Here is a 15,478-nt window from a genome sequence, read left to right on the forward strand (position 1 = left end):
GGTATGTCCCTAAGGTGCCCACCTCGTCGCCAGGTCCCATTGTACTACAGGCCTTTTGTCCTCCTCCCTTCCAGGAAGCAGGCCAGGAGAGACTCAATCTGCTGTGTCCAGTGCGAGCACTGGACACTTACGTTCACCGAGCTGCACAGTGGCGTAAAGCAGATCAGTTATTTGTTTGCTTTGGTTCACCTAAGAAAGGAGTTCCAGCGACCAAGCAAACTATGAGTCGGTGGGTGGTCGAGGCCATCAGACTGGCCTACGAGTCCTCTGGCCTCCAATCACCCATGGGGGTCAGAGCGTACTCGACCAGGGGTAAGGCGGCCTCCAAGGCCTTGTCAGTGGGCGTGGCCCTTCAGGATGTTTGTGCTGCGGCAGGCTGGTCCTCCCCGCACACATTCATTCGGTTTTACAGTCTCGACCTGGCTTCTACTCCAGGGTGCCAAGTCCTTTCGTTTTGATGTGCTCGCCAGATACACACCAGACAGCGACTTGCTCATATGGCGCAGTGGGTATTCTCGTTCCCAAAGCGTTCGACGCAGCTCGAGTTCGTGAAGGGGAACGTCTCGAGGTTACGTATGTCCCACTCTTCCACAGAAGCTAACAGGCACGCTGGCCGGATGTGCCTTTATGCTTCCTGGCTGCTTACGTCAACCCGCTCGTGACGTCTCGCTTCGCTATTGGACTGATTTCACACAGGCTTCAGACGCAGCGTCTCGTTCCCTTCGGGGAACCATGGTTACATACGTAACCTCGAGACGTTTTTGAGCAGCAAATCAGAATATTAGAATGATTTCCAAAGGATCATGTGACTGGAGTAATGATGCAAAAAATGTAGCTTTGAAATCACAGGAATAAATTACATTTTACAATATATTCAAATAGAAAACAGTTATTTTAAATGTTCTATTTTTGCTGTACTTTGGATCAAATAAATGCAGGCTTGGTGAGCAGAAGAGACTGCTTTAAAAAACATTGAAAATCGTATTGTTCAAAAACTTTACTGGTAGTGTACATTTTAAATGAATACATAGTGTGTGTATAGCAGTCGAGACCTAAGTACTCACTGTGGCCGCTGGTGTAGTGCTGTAGCTTGTCTGTGTATTCTGAATCTGCTCTCTCGAATCCACGTCTGCAGGCAAACAAAGGAAAACAGCTCTACTTGTACTGTTTAAAAAGGTGCTAAAGCCATGAAAACAACACTCACTACTGCCCACCATCATCTTGTTAACACAACCTCGTCATTAAGCAAGTTTTTACAAGCTCTGCTGCTCTGTAAATGTCCGCTAATGAAGCAAATCAGGACAAAAGCATGGGATTTTGACAAGTTGCTGGTATAATTGGGGGGAAGCTATGCTAATGGTTTACATGTTTAGAACACCGCAAGTGGAACTCACCGGTTGCAAACGATGATGATGACCACCACCGCAATGAGGAAGACCAGACCAGCAGCTGCCGAGCCAATGATGAGAGGCAGCTTCTCTTGAATGCTAGTGTTGTACTCCTCTGTAGGCACACACACATATCTAAAAGTTAGCACTTCCTGACAAACCCCAGCAGAGTGTCTCTATATCTGATACAGCCTTGAGGCACAAGAGTCCTGCAGTGTATTTCTACACAGGTGAGAGATCCTCACTTCCCCACTTTCGCAGTGGGGAATCTGGGACAGGAAGCCCTGTGTGAGATACCTTCAGGCAGACGGGGCTGTACACTTGGACTGCTTAGCTCCAGCAGCATATGGGCAGGCGATGGAAGAAATGTGTTGGGTGGTGTGTACTGGTGTAAGACAGACGGATTGGGATGTTGGGAAGGCCTGGGGAACTTTCTTTTCCCTTCCTCTCCTGCCTAGCTTTCTCGTTCTTCCCTATTAGTTTATAATTACAGACTATTCGTTCACAATGCAGACAAACCCCTGGGCTTACTCCGCAACCCTAGAGACTAAGTACGTGCTAGCGTACTACCAGATTTTACCACATTTAAACATTTGCTCCAAGCTCCCAAAAGCTGAGGTAGTGAGTAAACAAAAACCTGAACTTCATTGGGTCTCATGTGAATTCAACTGCACTGTAACTTCCTGTTTAATCGGTTTTAAACCTGACACTTCCGTGTTTGGATCACCTGGCTGAGTTGCTGTCTCTCATCAAGCCAGCAGAGAGCTTGGGAGGATAGATCATAATAATTCTCAATATTGAAAACTTAATATTTTTAAGTTTAAGCTGCTTAATATTTTTGTGAAAACTATTTTTTTTTCCAGAATTATTTCATAAATAGAAAGTCAAAAGTATCAAAAACAATAATTTATTGACCTGAAAAGAAAGTTCAAAATGACCACATTTACTTAATCAATTGAAACATTATTTGTCATTACTTTTTATACTTTTTATCAATTTATTGCACCCTTGCTGAATAAACATATGAATAAAAGTTACTGACCGCACATATTTGAACAGTAGTTTGAAAATAATAAATAAAAAATCTACAATTTTTCTTCTCAGATCTAATCAGAAACATGAAGCGGAGAGAGGACAGATCATTTGGAGATGCCTCTCGCTAACGTGGATCATAATTAGAGAATTAGATTAGGTGATGAACTATCTGCCTCAGCAAGTCAATTACACACAGGTTTGCTCTTATAAGAAGTGGGAGATGTAAGAATGATGGGCTGAATCATATGCGTGTAATTTATTCTCATAAAAACCAAATCTGAAGAGATGATGTAGATTTTTGGATGAAACAAACCAAACCATACATAAACCATATTCACCCTCAGTCATGGTCTGGAAGTACATCTTGCCACTGTACCGTCCGAACCCTGCCACCGTACGTGCTCGGACCTGGAAGACATAAATGCCTCCAGGTTTGAGGCCACGGATGACTGCAGTGTTGGTTTGACTCTTTACTATGGAAGAGTTATGCTCCGTCTGGTCCTGAAACCAAAAAAGAGGTGAAGACATAAATTTTACAAATCCAGTGGCATTTTGGTCACAGTTTTTCACACTAGAGGACATCACAAGAGACTCCGAGGTGTACATATGGCTCTCTAACAGGACTATCTATCTCATCAAACCCCATCAGGAGAGCTCGACTGGGGGTGCTGGGCAGAGGAACGGTGGCTGACACTTTCAGGCCAGCCACGATTCATTAGTCTGGGCTGAAAGCTGTGGCCATTGTCGCGCCGCTTGAGTGTCTATTTGTGATAGCGAAGGAGAAGCAGAGAATGTAGGACTCTGCGTGTGTGTATATACATGTACTACTTGAGTGCTCCGCTTTTTTCCTGTCAGCTCTATTTCTGAGCTCTGTGATGTGAGCTTTGCTGCAGTCTGAGAAGAATGTTTTGACAGGCGGTCCTCAGCACTGTCTGAGAAAGGAATTATACTGAGGAAAGAGTTAGAACAGGAGCAGAGCCCTGGGGACCGTCAGCTTGTGTATGTGTATTGCAAACAAAGAAAGAAAAGACAGAAAGTATCTGTCAAACTATGCGTGTTGTATTTAAGGGCGTGGCTTTCTTATGTGTGTCAACCGGCGAAACAAAAGCGAGCGAAATGGGAGACTGAAAGAATATCGGCATGCTATGTGGGCAAGCACAATTTAGCGTGTGTGCGTTTTCTGCGGCCTGCGCTGACAGAGAGGAATCTGTAAGTTAAATAGTTTTTTTTACTGCAGTGAAATCTCTGTTATTTTAGCCACTGGTATCCGGATCAAACCACAACAGCCTTTTGCAGAGTGACTGTGTTTGTAATAACCCTCGACAGCACAGGAGTTCGCTATTCATTTCCAACAGCTGCCAAAACTCCCAATTAAACAGCAACCGTAAACGAATAATAATTTTCAAAAGGAAAATGTGTTTTTTACAGTAATATTATTTTTATTATTTATAAAATATGTATCTTTAACAAGTGTTTAATATAAATCTGTTCAAATTTACATTTTTGGCCCAATATATCATTACTGTATGTACGCAACTGTTCAAACGCTTAGGGTTGATGATTTTTTTTTTTGAAAGAAGTTTCTATTTATCAAATATTTATTTGATCAAAATACAGTAAAACAGTATATTTGTGAAGAAAACATTTCACAAGAAACATTCAAAATTACCATATTTACTTAATAATTTGAAACATTATGTCTTTACTTTGATTTTTGTATCAATTTATTGCACCCTTTTTAAAAATCACATCATAAATAAAATAATAATAATTATTATTATTATTATTATTATTACCACATTAACAACAGCAATTTAATTTTAACTCATGCATTTATAAGATACTCTCACAAAACCGAGAATAAATAATGCATGCCTATGATAAAGTTAAATGACACTGCATGTATTCCACATTATAAGTGTTTAACATGCATTACACATTACAAAGTGTGTTTATGTGATACCTTCTCATAATACTGCAGCTCGTAGTCAAGTATGACCCCATTGGGCTGATCTGGCTGCGACCAGGAGAGAGTGATGCTGTCAATGGTGCGACTGACCTGATGCATGATAGACACTGTAGAAGGAGCTGGAAAAAAAGACAGAGCCATATTATATACAGTATTTAAAGAATGATGCAAATCAAGTTGTGGATCAACTTACACATGCCTTATATATAGTGACAGAGGCATTAAAGCACAGATCCTGGTCTGTGATTAAACAGATGTAAATCACACTGCGCTGAACCACATAAACAAGGTGGCAAGGGGAATTTCCAGGTCAGACTCAGTCTCTGTCTCTGTCTCTGTCTCTGTCTCTGTCATTGGTCATGGTTCCTCAATGCCATTTAATCTAGCCTGAAATCTCTTGTTATATTCTCCTCAAAAGGAAGGCGGACTTATTTTTTTGATGTGCTGAAAACAGTGGTGGACAGTAACGGAGTAGTTTTAATTCGTTACTGTACTTAAGTACATTTTTCAAGTATCTGTACTTTACTGGAGTAGTTTTATTTTGAGTAACTTTTACTTCACTACATTTCATAAAACTTCTCATTACTCCTTATAATATATCACGTGCTCCGAGACGCAGAAGCTTCAGGTTCAGAAAATTCATGAACGAACTGATTCTTTTCAATGAACCCGTTAAATCTGTTCGCAAATCGCACCAAACAATTCATTCACGAATTGGAATGATCCGATTGCAGCTGTTCTCGAGTCCATGTCATATATAGCTGTGATGTTCTGCAAAACAACAAGCTTTGAAACACTGTTTTTCTTACTGGTGAAAATCTGATGGTCAGATCTGTTTTCTCTCAGGTACTTTGCAGTGTAAGCTTCACAGTGAACATTACTACATCACTCTCGTCAACGTAGTCCATATCAACAACAAAAATATATCTTGACTCCATATAGTGGTTATTTTGGGAAAATCCCAGGTATTTTGAGCAGTAGGATTATAAAAAATATGTGCTAATATAAAATTAAATTAAGTAGCCTATATAAAATTGCAAAATAAATCAGTACTTTTTTACTTAAGTACATAACAAATTGAGTACTTTTGCACTTTCACTCGAGTAAAATTGAAAAAGGAGTACTTTTACTTTTACTGGAGTAATATTGTATTATATGTATCTGTACTTTTACTCAAGTACTTGATTTGTGTACTTCGTCCACCACTGGCTGAAAACAAATAAAACCAGGTGCAATTTCTACTCATGAAAACCACAAGTATGGTAAACACAACTGGTGTTTTATGTTTTTATGTGTGAATTATAGAGTTTATTTTTATAAGCGTGCTTGGTAATTACAGGGGAAAGTGTGTCAAACCCTATATTAGTGGCTCTGTTGTGTTGGACTTGTCCAAACTGACGGCCGTACAAAAGAAAGTTCCCCCCGTTTATTATTGAAATAAAAGTCCAGGGTGTTCCTAATAGCTATTAAGCATTAGAGCGTGGAATACCGGGTCAAAAAACTCAATGGAGATGCTCAGGAACGCAGTTGGAGCTGTGTGGGGTTTGGAGAGGCCAGGATTTATGTCCCTTGCCATCTCCAAGACACGGGCCTCTCCTCAGGCACGCACTTCTCTATGAAAAAGCCACTCTGAGGGAAAGCCCGTGGTTGCTATCAGCTTGAGCTTACAGTCTCTGGGGTTGAAGGAGAGCTTAAGTGGCTTATTCGTGTGCTTATTTCCCGCTCTCGAGATCCCAGAATGAGTTGTAAATCTGTCTTGAATGCACAGGTAATAGAGGAGGTCCAGTGCTTAGAAGAGCACTGTTCATTTTCAGCAATTTTTTTCCTGGGGGTATCAGCAACATTTTGGCTTTCAATTAATTGCCATAAAATTTATTGTGGTTAGTGATTTAATTGTTTGTTTTTTTTTATGTTACTTGCAGCAAAGGCTTAATAAACATCAAGGGTCGACAACCTTTTGGGCATGAAGTGCCATTTTAAATTTTCCTTGTTAACTACTTTTGCCAGTCTAGCTCGTCACCCTGTATATTGCTAAATAAAATAAAATAAAATACATCTAATTTGTCCAAACTGACTTCTGAACAAACTTCCCTATTTATTAAAATTAAAAATATCATAGATCAAATTTTAATTAATTCAATGTGACTAAATAAAATCAAATAAAAAAAGAATTAAATACAAAAAAGAAATAAAATTCAACTTGTCCAACCTGACTACTGTACAAAGGAGAGATCCCCTGTTTATTACTAAAATAAAATAAAAATATAATAAATTCAATTTCTGTATGTTTGCAATATTGTAATCTACAGTGCACAATAATCTCAAATAATTGCGGTCAGGCAATTACATAATAATTGCTACAGTCCTAATCCTCCCTGTGGCCTATGACCAGCCGCTCATTTATCAAAACATACTTATTGGACAACACAAGCCATAATGCTGAACAAGCTGCATTTTTGCTGTCCCTGCCAGTTAATAAATATATGCCAGAGTATAATGAATGGCTTCCCAGCTCTGAGCACTACGGGAGGGCTTGTGAATCCTCTGTCGGTATGCACCATCATGCTCAGTCCAACCCAGAGCTGCGTAATGAAAGGCAAGCGACCAGCAGCATCTTGTCAACCTTAATGTTGGTATGTGGAATCAACAGAGATCTAATAAGACAAGCAGTCAGGCTTCCTCAATGGGGAAGCATACAGGCATCTCATTAAACATGAATATATATATATATATATATATATATATATATATACATTAAAGGCTGACATACGCGCTTTGTGTGCTGCATTTACATTGCGCCCAGCCTGTCTCTGGTAATCCAATCTGGAATAATGCAAATAAAGTCAGAGCATGTACAACAGCTCACAGGGGTGAACATATGTTAATTTGAGAGAGCTGAGAAGGTAGAATGTAATGGTTTTCCGGTTACCGGAGGCGGAATGACAGCCTTCCATCACAGAAAGTTAGAAGGCATCACAGCTCAAATTAAAGGAAAACACTAGTATGACGGGTAAGAAAGTGACAACTTAAAAACCTTCTTAGTGAAATCACAGTTATGATTATAACAGCTAGTGAAGTGTCCGTTCTACTTTTGCAGAATTCCAGTGTTTCCACACAATTACTCTCTATGGTACAGTCAATGAGGGCTAATTATCTGCAAGCCTAGGTGCTTAACTTTTTCCTGGCAGAAGGAGTGTTCGGACACATTGGAGCGATCACACTATGCTTCGCACGCAGTCGCTGTGCGTGAGGTGCAGAAAACATAAGCATGAGGAATAGATAACATTTGCATATGGGCGCTAAGGAAAACAACCAGATGGGATGGAACAGTCATGTTTAAAAGTTGGATGGAATAATGATGACCTTATACATACATATTGTAGATATCCAAACAGTTCATTTGTTATTCATTCATCACAGTTTTGGGCATCAAAATTTATATGAGCTGTTCTTCTGGATCTAATATGACAGACACTGGGGTTTTTGCACACTTTATGACAATTATGCAATCGTTTCTGAGGCCCAATTCTTGCCTTTATGCCAGTATATCTTTACTTCAATGTCTATAAGATCTATAATAAATAATATACTGGGTTTACCGAGTTAATTCCACTCATATAAGTTTATTGGTCTTTAATGGGGCATGGTCTTGCATGCACAAAAAACATTTCTTGAGCTCTGATCCAAACAAAGCTGGTAAATAAGCGCCTTTCAGCCATTATAGCTACAGCCAGCCACGTTATGCTGGATTCTTTCTTAGAATTCCAACAAATACTACGCCTAAAATTCCAAACAATAAAATGCATAGATCGTGAAACATTTTTAATGTTAAATAACACTTAATAAAAGATGCTCAATTTATTATTGTTATTATAATTTTTTTAAGAAATTAATACTTGAATAATTGAGCAAGGACATGTTAAAATAAAAAGTGATTGCTACAAGAAAAAAAATCTAATAAATGCGTTTGTTTTTTTTACTCTCTATCAATCAAAGAATCCTGTATAATGGTTTCCACAAAAATATTAGAAAAGCACAAACATTTTCAGCTGTGATAATAAAGAATGTTTCTTGAGCAGCAAATCAGCATATTAGAATGATTTTAGAAAGATCATGTGACACTGGAGTAATAGCTGAAAATTCAGCATTGACATAATATTCATTTCAAATATATTAATATAGAAAACAGCTATTTTGAATTGTAATATTTAAAAATATATAAATAAAAAAATACCAACCCAAACTTTTGAATTGCAGTGCATATATATGAATATACACAAATAACATAATTAATGTTTTTGTGTATGTGCAATTATGATTTATAAATCATGATCATTTTATTTATTAATTTACATAATAAAATATTGCACTGTATGCGTGAATGCCTACACAAAAATCTACATATAAAAGCTGCAGTCCGTAACTTTTTTTGGTTAAAAATGATCCGAAATCAATATTTGAGCAAGTACATAACCAGCCAGTGTTCAAAACTATTGCCTTACTTTAGTTCGATTCATAACGGTTAGCTTATAATAATGTTTTCTAATTTGAGTGGTATGGGTAGGTTTACGCGAGAAATGCGAGCATGGCACTGCGTCATTACGTCATGTCTGTAAACATAAAGAAGTTGTCCCGGTGTCACGAATCCGGTTCATGGACTTCCGTGATCGACCTACGCCTGTTTATCGGATTACTCTTGTGTCTTGCCAATAATATACCTGTTGCCATTGTCTGACCATCACCTGACCATTCTAATGAATAAAGCTTCGCAAATGGATCCGCACGATCCGCGTCCCTGTCACCCTGTTACACCCGGCTACTAGGCTATCGCATGTGAGGATCCTGCAGGTGACGGATCATTTATAGCCTTTTCTCACAGCAGCCAGAATAATTAAATGTATCATTTTGATGGCGGATTGTAATCCATAAAGATCTTTAGATTTAATCACCATTGGTAGCGAGATTTATGGTAATTTATGGCAAACGTGGCAGACTTGTTACTTACTTGTTCAGATGGCAATATACGGTGAAAATTCTTATGTGGGTCATATTCCAAGACGTAGGCTAGAATCTGTGATTGTGAAGTACAGTAAATATCCACACCGGTGCGGTGACTGACTGCCACACATACTCTTCAGAACATTAGATTCATCCGCGCTGGAGCCGTGCCGACTCACAACCCACGCAAGCTAGATAATAACGCACACAGCTGCAATTCCAGGTTTTCAAACAGAGATGGCGACAAAGAGGCAAAACTTATGGACTGCAGCTTTATGTCCAAATAAGCATTATCTGAGACTTAGTTCTGAGTTCTTAATAATAGGTGTGTAATGAGTGATAATTAGGGACAGGGTGAACAGTGAGTGAGCAAAGAATGTGTAACCAAAAGCTTGGCTTAATCATCAAATAAAAGGCTCTGACTGATGTGGAATGTTCTCTCAATCCCATTGGCTCTTCACTACGGGTCTATATAATAGGTTTGGAAGGCATGTGGATCTCATTTGGAGCCGAGTTGTGGTGTGGAAGAGCGACATAGTGATTTGGTAAGGTTGGTAGAAGTAGCCCTTGCAGGTCAGTGCTTATAAATTTCATCCACCCCCATCGACTCCCCAGAACCTTTTACAGTAAATCTTCCCCACGGCAAGTTTTTCCCAGCACAATCTGACAGCAGCTGCTGTATCTCTACTGCGCAGGAGCGTACACTGCGAGTATCCCCTATTTACGAGACTCCCGTCCAGAGAGAGCCAGAAAGGAGGGGAAGAACCCACTACATTTGCATGTAACTTTTAGATTCCTAAAAAAAAACAAATGCAGAGAGAAACAGTGCGTCTGGCAGGCGTCCCTATTTCCCATCTGTATTGGATTGAGGGTTTTATGTCTCCGCAGAGTTTCCAGTGCCGTAAAGCAGCGCACCCCCTTTTCAGTTCATCAAGCTTTAAACCATCTGCACTGGAAAAGATTGAAGCATTAATGTACTCATATACACACCATAAGCTAAATCAAAAGTAGGCACTTCAGCGTCTTAAGAAGATTGCAGACACTTACAGAGAGTTTGAGTCTAATCTGAAACCCTCTGCACAGTTTCGCTGCTCTAGGAACTCTGGTGTTTAGAGAAAACCCGGCTAAGTCTGCAAATGGCAGCTGTCCAATGACGTGCATTAGCATTCCTTTTTTTATGCATAGATGCATAGTCAATGGGTATGATGTATATCGACTGCCATCTGACAGATCTCATGAGCTTCACAGACAACCAGAGGTCTGTTGGCACATCACATCTAAACAAAGGAACCTGCTCAACTCTTGTTCTTTCTGTTAACGGAGAGGAGGACAAATTATATTAACTCTTACGATTTTGTTATCCTGCCATGACTTATTTGGGTCAAGACTTAGAGCAGTGAGACAATCATGTGGGCCCAAGCCTGTACATGATTTTAGCATAGGACCTTGGTGTAAAAAAAAATGCACATTTTATTTACCAAATTGCAGAATCAAATACAAGAATACATATATTGATTTTTGTTTTGTCCAGCAAATCAATAATTTTAATTTGCATATTATATACTATGTCATGGCATGAATGTACATCAGTATAATGATATTTTTGTTTTGTTTTTAATGACCTAAAACAGATGGTAGTGTGATGTTTTGACCTTGCAATCTATGCACAAGGAGTAGAAATAAAGAGTAAATAAATAAAACGAAGCAGAGGGTGTTTGTTGTAATTTTTAAAGCCTCAATGAATTTCAGGGTCATATCAAACTGCAGTTTCATACGAATTACACTAGACATTTGTTTATGCTTCTCAGCCTTTTTAAACGTTACAGAACAACACGATTAACTTCTCCAATTCCAGCAATAAATCAACATGTCTAATTGAGCCTTTGCACCTGTCACTGTGATATTTAGTTAATCCAGGATGATTACAGAATAATACACTGTTCTTTGTAAACATTATTGGCCTTAAATGACAGTGATTTAAACACAGAATCCTTGCTGTATTGTATTTACTGCATGTGCAAAATGTTTTCAAGCATCAAAGCATTAAGTAATTGGCAAGATTTCCCATTTACAACAATATGCACTTACATTATTGTTTTTTCGGTAATGAAATTGATATTTTATGCACTGGTCACTGCATAGTCAACAGCTCCCGCAGACTGCGCTGCATACTTATGAAGGCCTTTTCCCTGGCTGATGCAAATGAAACAGCCCTTACTTTCCTCCAATGACACCTGATGTGATTAGTATGCAACAGCATGTGACGGGACAGGAGCTGTGATTTTGGACTTTGCCAGTGTTCCAGGTGTCCGGTGGAGTCTCCAGCCCAGCTGCCCCCTGACCCCACCTGGCACCTTCCATATGTGCCCTCTCTGCCACCTTCTGTCACAGTGCTCCCACACTGGCCACCCGCTTTATATTTGTGAAGCATGGCATGAAAAGGGCAGCTTTCTCGGGGAAAGATCCATGTCCGAGGTGGAAAAAAAAAAAAGCACAGGCTTGCCCTTCGGCATTACAGGTGGCAATCTACATTTATCTGAAAGCCTCATTGAGGTGAGCACATATTGAATACCGAAATGGATGTTTCTCAGCAATAAGGTCAAGACAGTAAAATACGAAAGTGCACTACTCAATTACGTGGCAATAGAATCATCTAGCTCTGTATCGCCACTTTCTCGGGAGGCTGCCAGTGGCATCACTGTCTCTGGTGGCCCGACAGGAGTTCGCCAAAGCAATTCTGAAGATAATTAAGTCATAAATCTTCCACTGGCACCCGACAGAGCATGAGCCAGATTACCAGACCCAACTCTGCATAATGTAACTCAGTCATACAATGGTTCCCCCATCTGATAAGGAACCAATTCATTTCCTCAGGTATTAAGCAAAGCCTGACTCATGTGGTACTGCTCACCTTGGCCTAATGAAATGGATAAACAAACAGTATCTGGAGTGTATAATGCTGAATGACACAACAGAGTACGGAGTGAGCTGGCAGATGAAAACGGCATATGGGTCGGCCATTTATCTGGGTGTGCCAGACTCTCACGCAGAAAGCTAATGGCCGGGAGCTAATGTTGCCAGGAGTTTGCCGTGATGGGCAACAACTGTTACGCTCAAACAGTGCATTGGACTGGAAACATGCTAAGCAAAATGAAATATATACAGTGCCATTCAAAAGTTTGGGATCAGTAAGAAGTTTCTTATGCTCATCAATGCTGTATCTATTTGATCAATAATACAAAAAAAAAAAAAGTAATTTTGTGAAATATTTTTTGCAATTTAAAATAATTTTTTATTTTTATTTTAATATACTTTAAAAAATAATGTATTCCTGTGAAGCAAAGCTGATATAGCTTTGCTTCATATATCTATCTATCTATCTATCTATCTATCTATCTATCTATCTATCTATCTTTTAAAAAAAATCTGACCATCTGTAATACTAATGAATGGACTATTAATACATTCAATATTTTCATCAATTTGTGTCATAAAAGAAATGTACCACACAGTAAAACTGTAAATTATATGTAAAAGTTAAAACTTTGCAAGTATATGGGTGGTCACGTTATGCAATGTTATGCAAGCATTATGAACTAACAATTAACTTTTTTATACAGCATTTTAATGTAGAATAAGGTTTATTTATAGAAGTTATCTAACATTTAAAAATAATAACAATTAACATTAACTCAGATTAATAAATGCTAAGTGTACTGATTTTATTTATTTTTGAATTTATTTTAAAAACATAATACATTTTTAAATGGTTAATTTGTTAACTATACCAAATTTGGCTGATTTGTAAAACTATCAGTAAACAATCTCCCTGTTGCAAAATACAGTGCTGCAATGAATTTAGGACATGGCAAATGATGTAAAGCTCAAGCACATGGTGCTTAGTGAACATCGCTGACAGAATTGTTGATTTTTCAGTTTCCATTCATCCATCTCTTCATGGGGAAGAACAGAAATATGTATAGAGTGAAGCTGACTGAGCCATGTGGCTCTATTTCCATTCATGGGGAGAGGTAAGTTAAATGACCCCTTGAGTGGCACTTCCCAAGTGCTTCCCGACAGTAGGCAAATCACAAATTGCAAGCGATCTGTCACACACTGCTCTAATAAAACTTCCAGAGAGAGGGACATCCAGGCGGACATTTTCTATCCTTGCCCTGATATATGCCAGTCTCAAGTGTGTGTGTTAGAGTAAAGAGAAGGGCCTGGAGTCAGTTTGGGTTTACTTGATGACTGATTAACCTTGCTTGCCCTGTTGATGCAGAGCTGCAGGGAACAAGGGAGGAAAGCCAAGCAGAAGGGAAAGGTAAAAGCTGTCTTTGTGTCTCCAGCTGCATGACACAGACTAGCACTATTACAATTTGCCTTCATTCCAGTTTGCCTCTGTAAAATTGTCTCAATAAAACATTGCGCCTTTCTTCAATACGGCTTGTGAAGCTTTCTGGTGTGCCATACTTAAGACAAATCACTAAACTAATAAAGGCAAAGCATGCTGTTTCTGTTTAGACCTCCGAGGGACACTGATCCAGATTGCTGCTTATGCTGTTGTTGTTGATTATCATCACACTAATTTGTATAAGGACACTTAAGCCACTTAATGTATGCACATCACTGCATTACAACAAATTATCAAACCAAGTGGTCATTTCTTTAAAGCAATAAATAAATATGTAAATGATAAAACAAGATACTGTTTTAAAAAAAGACAAAAGGAATGCAGAAATTAAACATGGCCATAATTTTAAGTGTGGCTTAAGTACATCCTTTTTATTTTTTGGGGGGCTCAATTTTATCAGTAATACTCATTCAAGCTACTTTAAACTGAATTTAATTTCATCCATTAAACTCAAAGCCATTGAAATAAGAGGTTGGCAGTTTTTTTCTGCCATTTGATCCTCTGATGAAAAAAAAGTTTGAGGGTCTTTAAAAGGTTAAAGGACACTTGACAAATTTTTACAATGACCTAGTTCATTCTGCCCATAATGTAAGTTATATAACAAGTTCTCACTTTTTTACAGAACAAAGTGTCTAAGTTGAAAATGTCTACCTTTTTTTTTCAGGATCAGTGGTTTTGCTCCATGGCCCACATTATGCACTAGACATGAAGTGGTGAATTAACAGTACTAAAATTGTTTAACATGAATGTGTTCACAAATAAACATTTTTTTATTGCTACCGTTTATGCATACTGAGTGCAAATAGCCAACAGGTAATCTGGCGATCGTCCTCCATTGCTCATCTATGTTACATATTATTAATAATACATTTTATTTCTATATTTACACTTTGCATCTACTAGTATCATTATTTACACTTAATGTAAACAACCAACAAATGTATTTGCAAAAGAATATGGGGAGTTTTTCTCCTTTTTTTAGAAGTTGATAAGCATATTTAACTTACGTGCAATTATATGGTTAGGGTTCACAACCCTATCACATCCTCTTTTTGGGTCACGACCCAGCGGTTGAGAACCACTGGCCTAGATAATAAAAACGTTGTAAAAAAACCCAAATTCCTCAGCAGTGAAAAATGGCCAAAGAAAGTGAACCATACCAGCTTTTTGCAGCTTTACTCACAACTACATTCTGGGTCAATGCAGAGAACACCACCAACCTGATACTTAGCGGGCAGTCTGGTCATAATTCATCAAGATCTGGAAAAGAACTCTCCAAGGCCGAGATCATAACACTCTCCCCATAATAGCAGTGTTTATGAATTGTTCATCCCTTAATAAGTGTGCACGAGGACAGTTTAAGCCCATGATGTATCACCCATAAGTATAACTCGTGCTTTAAATGCTGTCCAGCGTACAAACATTCAGAGTTTTGCTCCCTTTGTCTGCTGTTCTTTCAGCTATTTGAGTAAAGCTTCAACTGTACTGTGTGTGAGATCATGACGGACAGTGTGAAAAGGCCTAGGTGAAGATGATAGCATAAGCTGTGGAGAAACTTCTGGAAAACAATTGCCTGAGAACAGAGAGAGAATGCGGAGAGATTTAAAAAATAGGAATTTTAATTGACGACAAATCTCATCGTCAAGCCTAAGATCTAAAAGGGGGCCACTCGGA

General features: G+C 38.7%; 1 protein-coding gene across 1 annotated transcript in view; it reads right to left on the reverse strand.

Moving 5' to 3' along the window:
• LOC107691322 (ephrin type-B receptor 2) overlaps positions 1–15,478 on the reverse strand; it is a 170,916-nt gene that overhangs the window by 29,007 nt on the left and 126,431 nt on the right. Inside the window, exons 6-9 of the mRNA XM_016489871.1 lie at positions 4,387–4,511; positions 2,762–2,924; positions 1,395–1,503; positions 1,065–1,129 (exon numbers count right to left, since the gene is read on the reverse strand). Coding sequence (XP_016345357.1) covers positions 1,065–1,129; positions 1,395–1,503; positions 2,762–2,924; positions 4,387–4,511 — 462 coding nt within the window. The remainder of the gene's footprint in view (positions 1–1,064; positions 1,130–1,394; positions 1,504–2,761; positions 2,925–4,386; positions 4,512–15,478) is intronic.

The sequence above is a fragment of the Sinocyclocheilus anshuiensis genome, unplaced genomic scaffold (genome assembly GCF_001515605.1).
Source record: "Sinocyclocheilus anshuiensis isolate Anshui unplaced genomic scaffold, SAMN03320099.WGS_v1.1 scaffold1154, whole genome shotgun sequence".
NCBI classification, from domain to species: Eukaryota; Metazoa; Chordata; class Actinopteri; order Cypriniformes; family Cyprinidae; genus Sinocyclocheilus; species Sinocyclocheilus anshuiensis.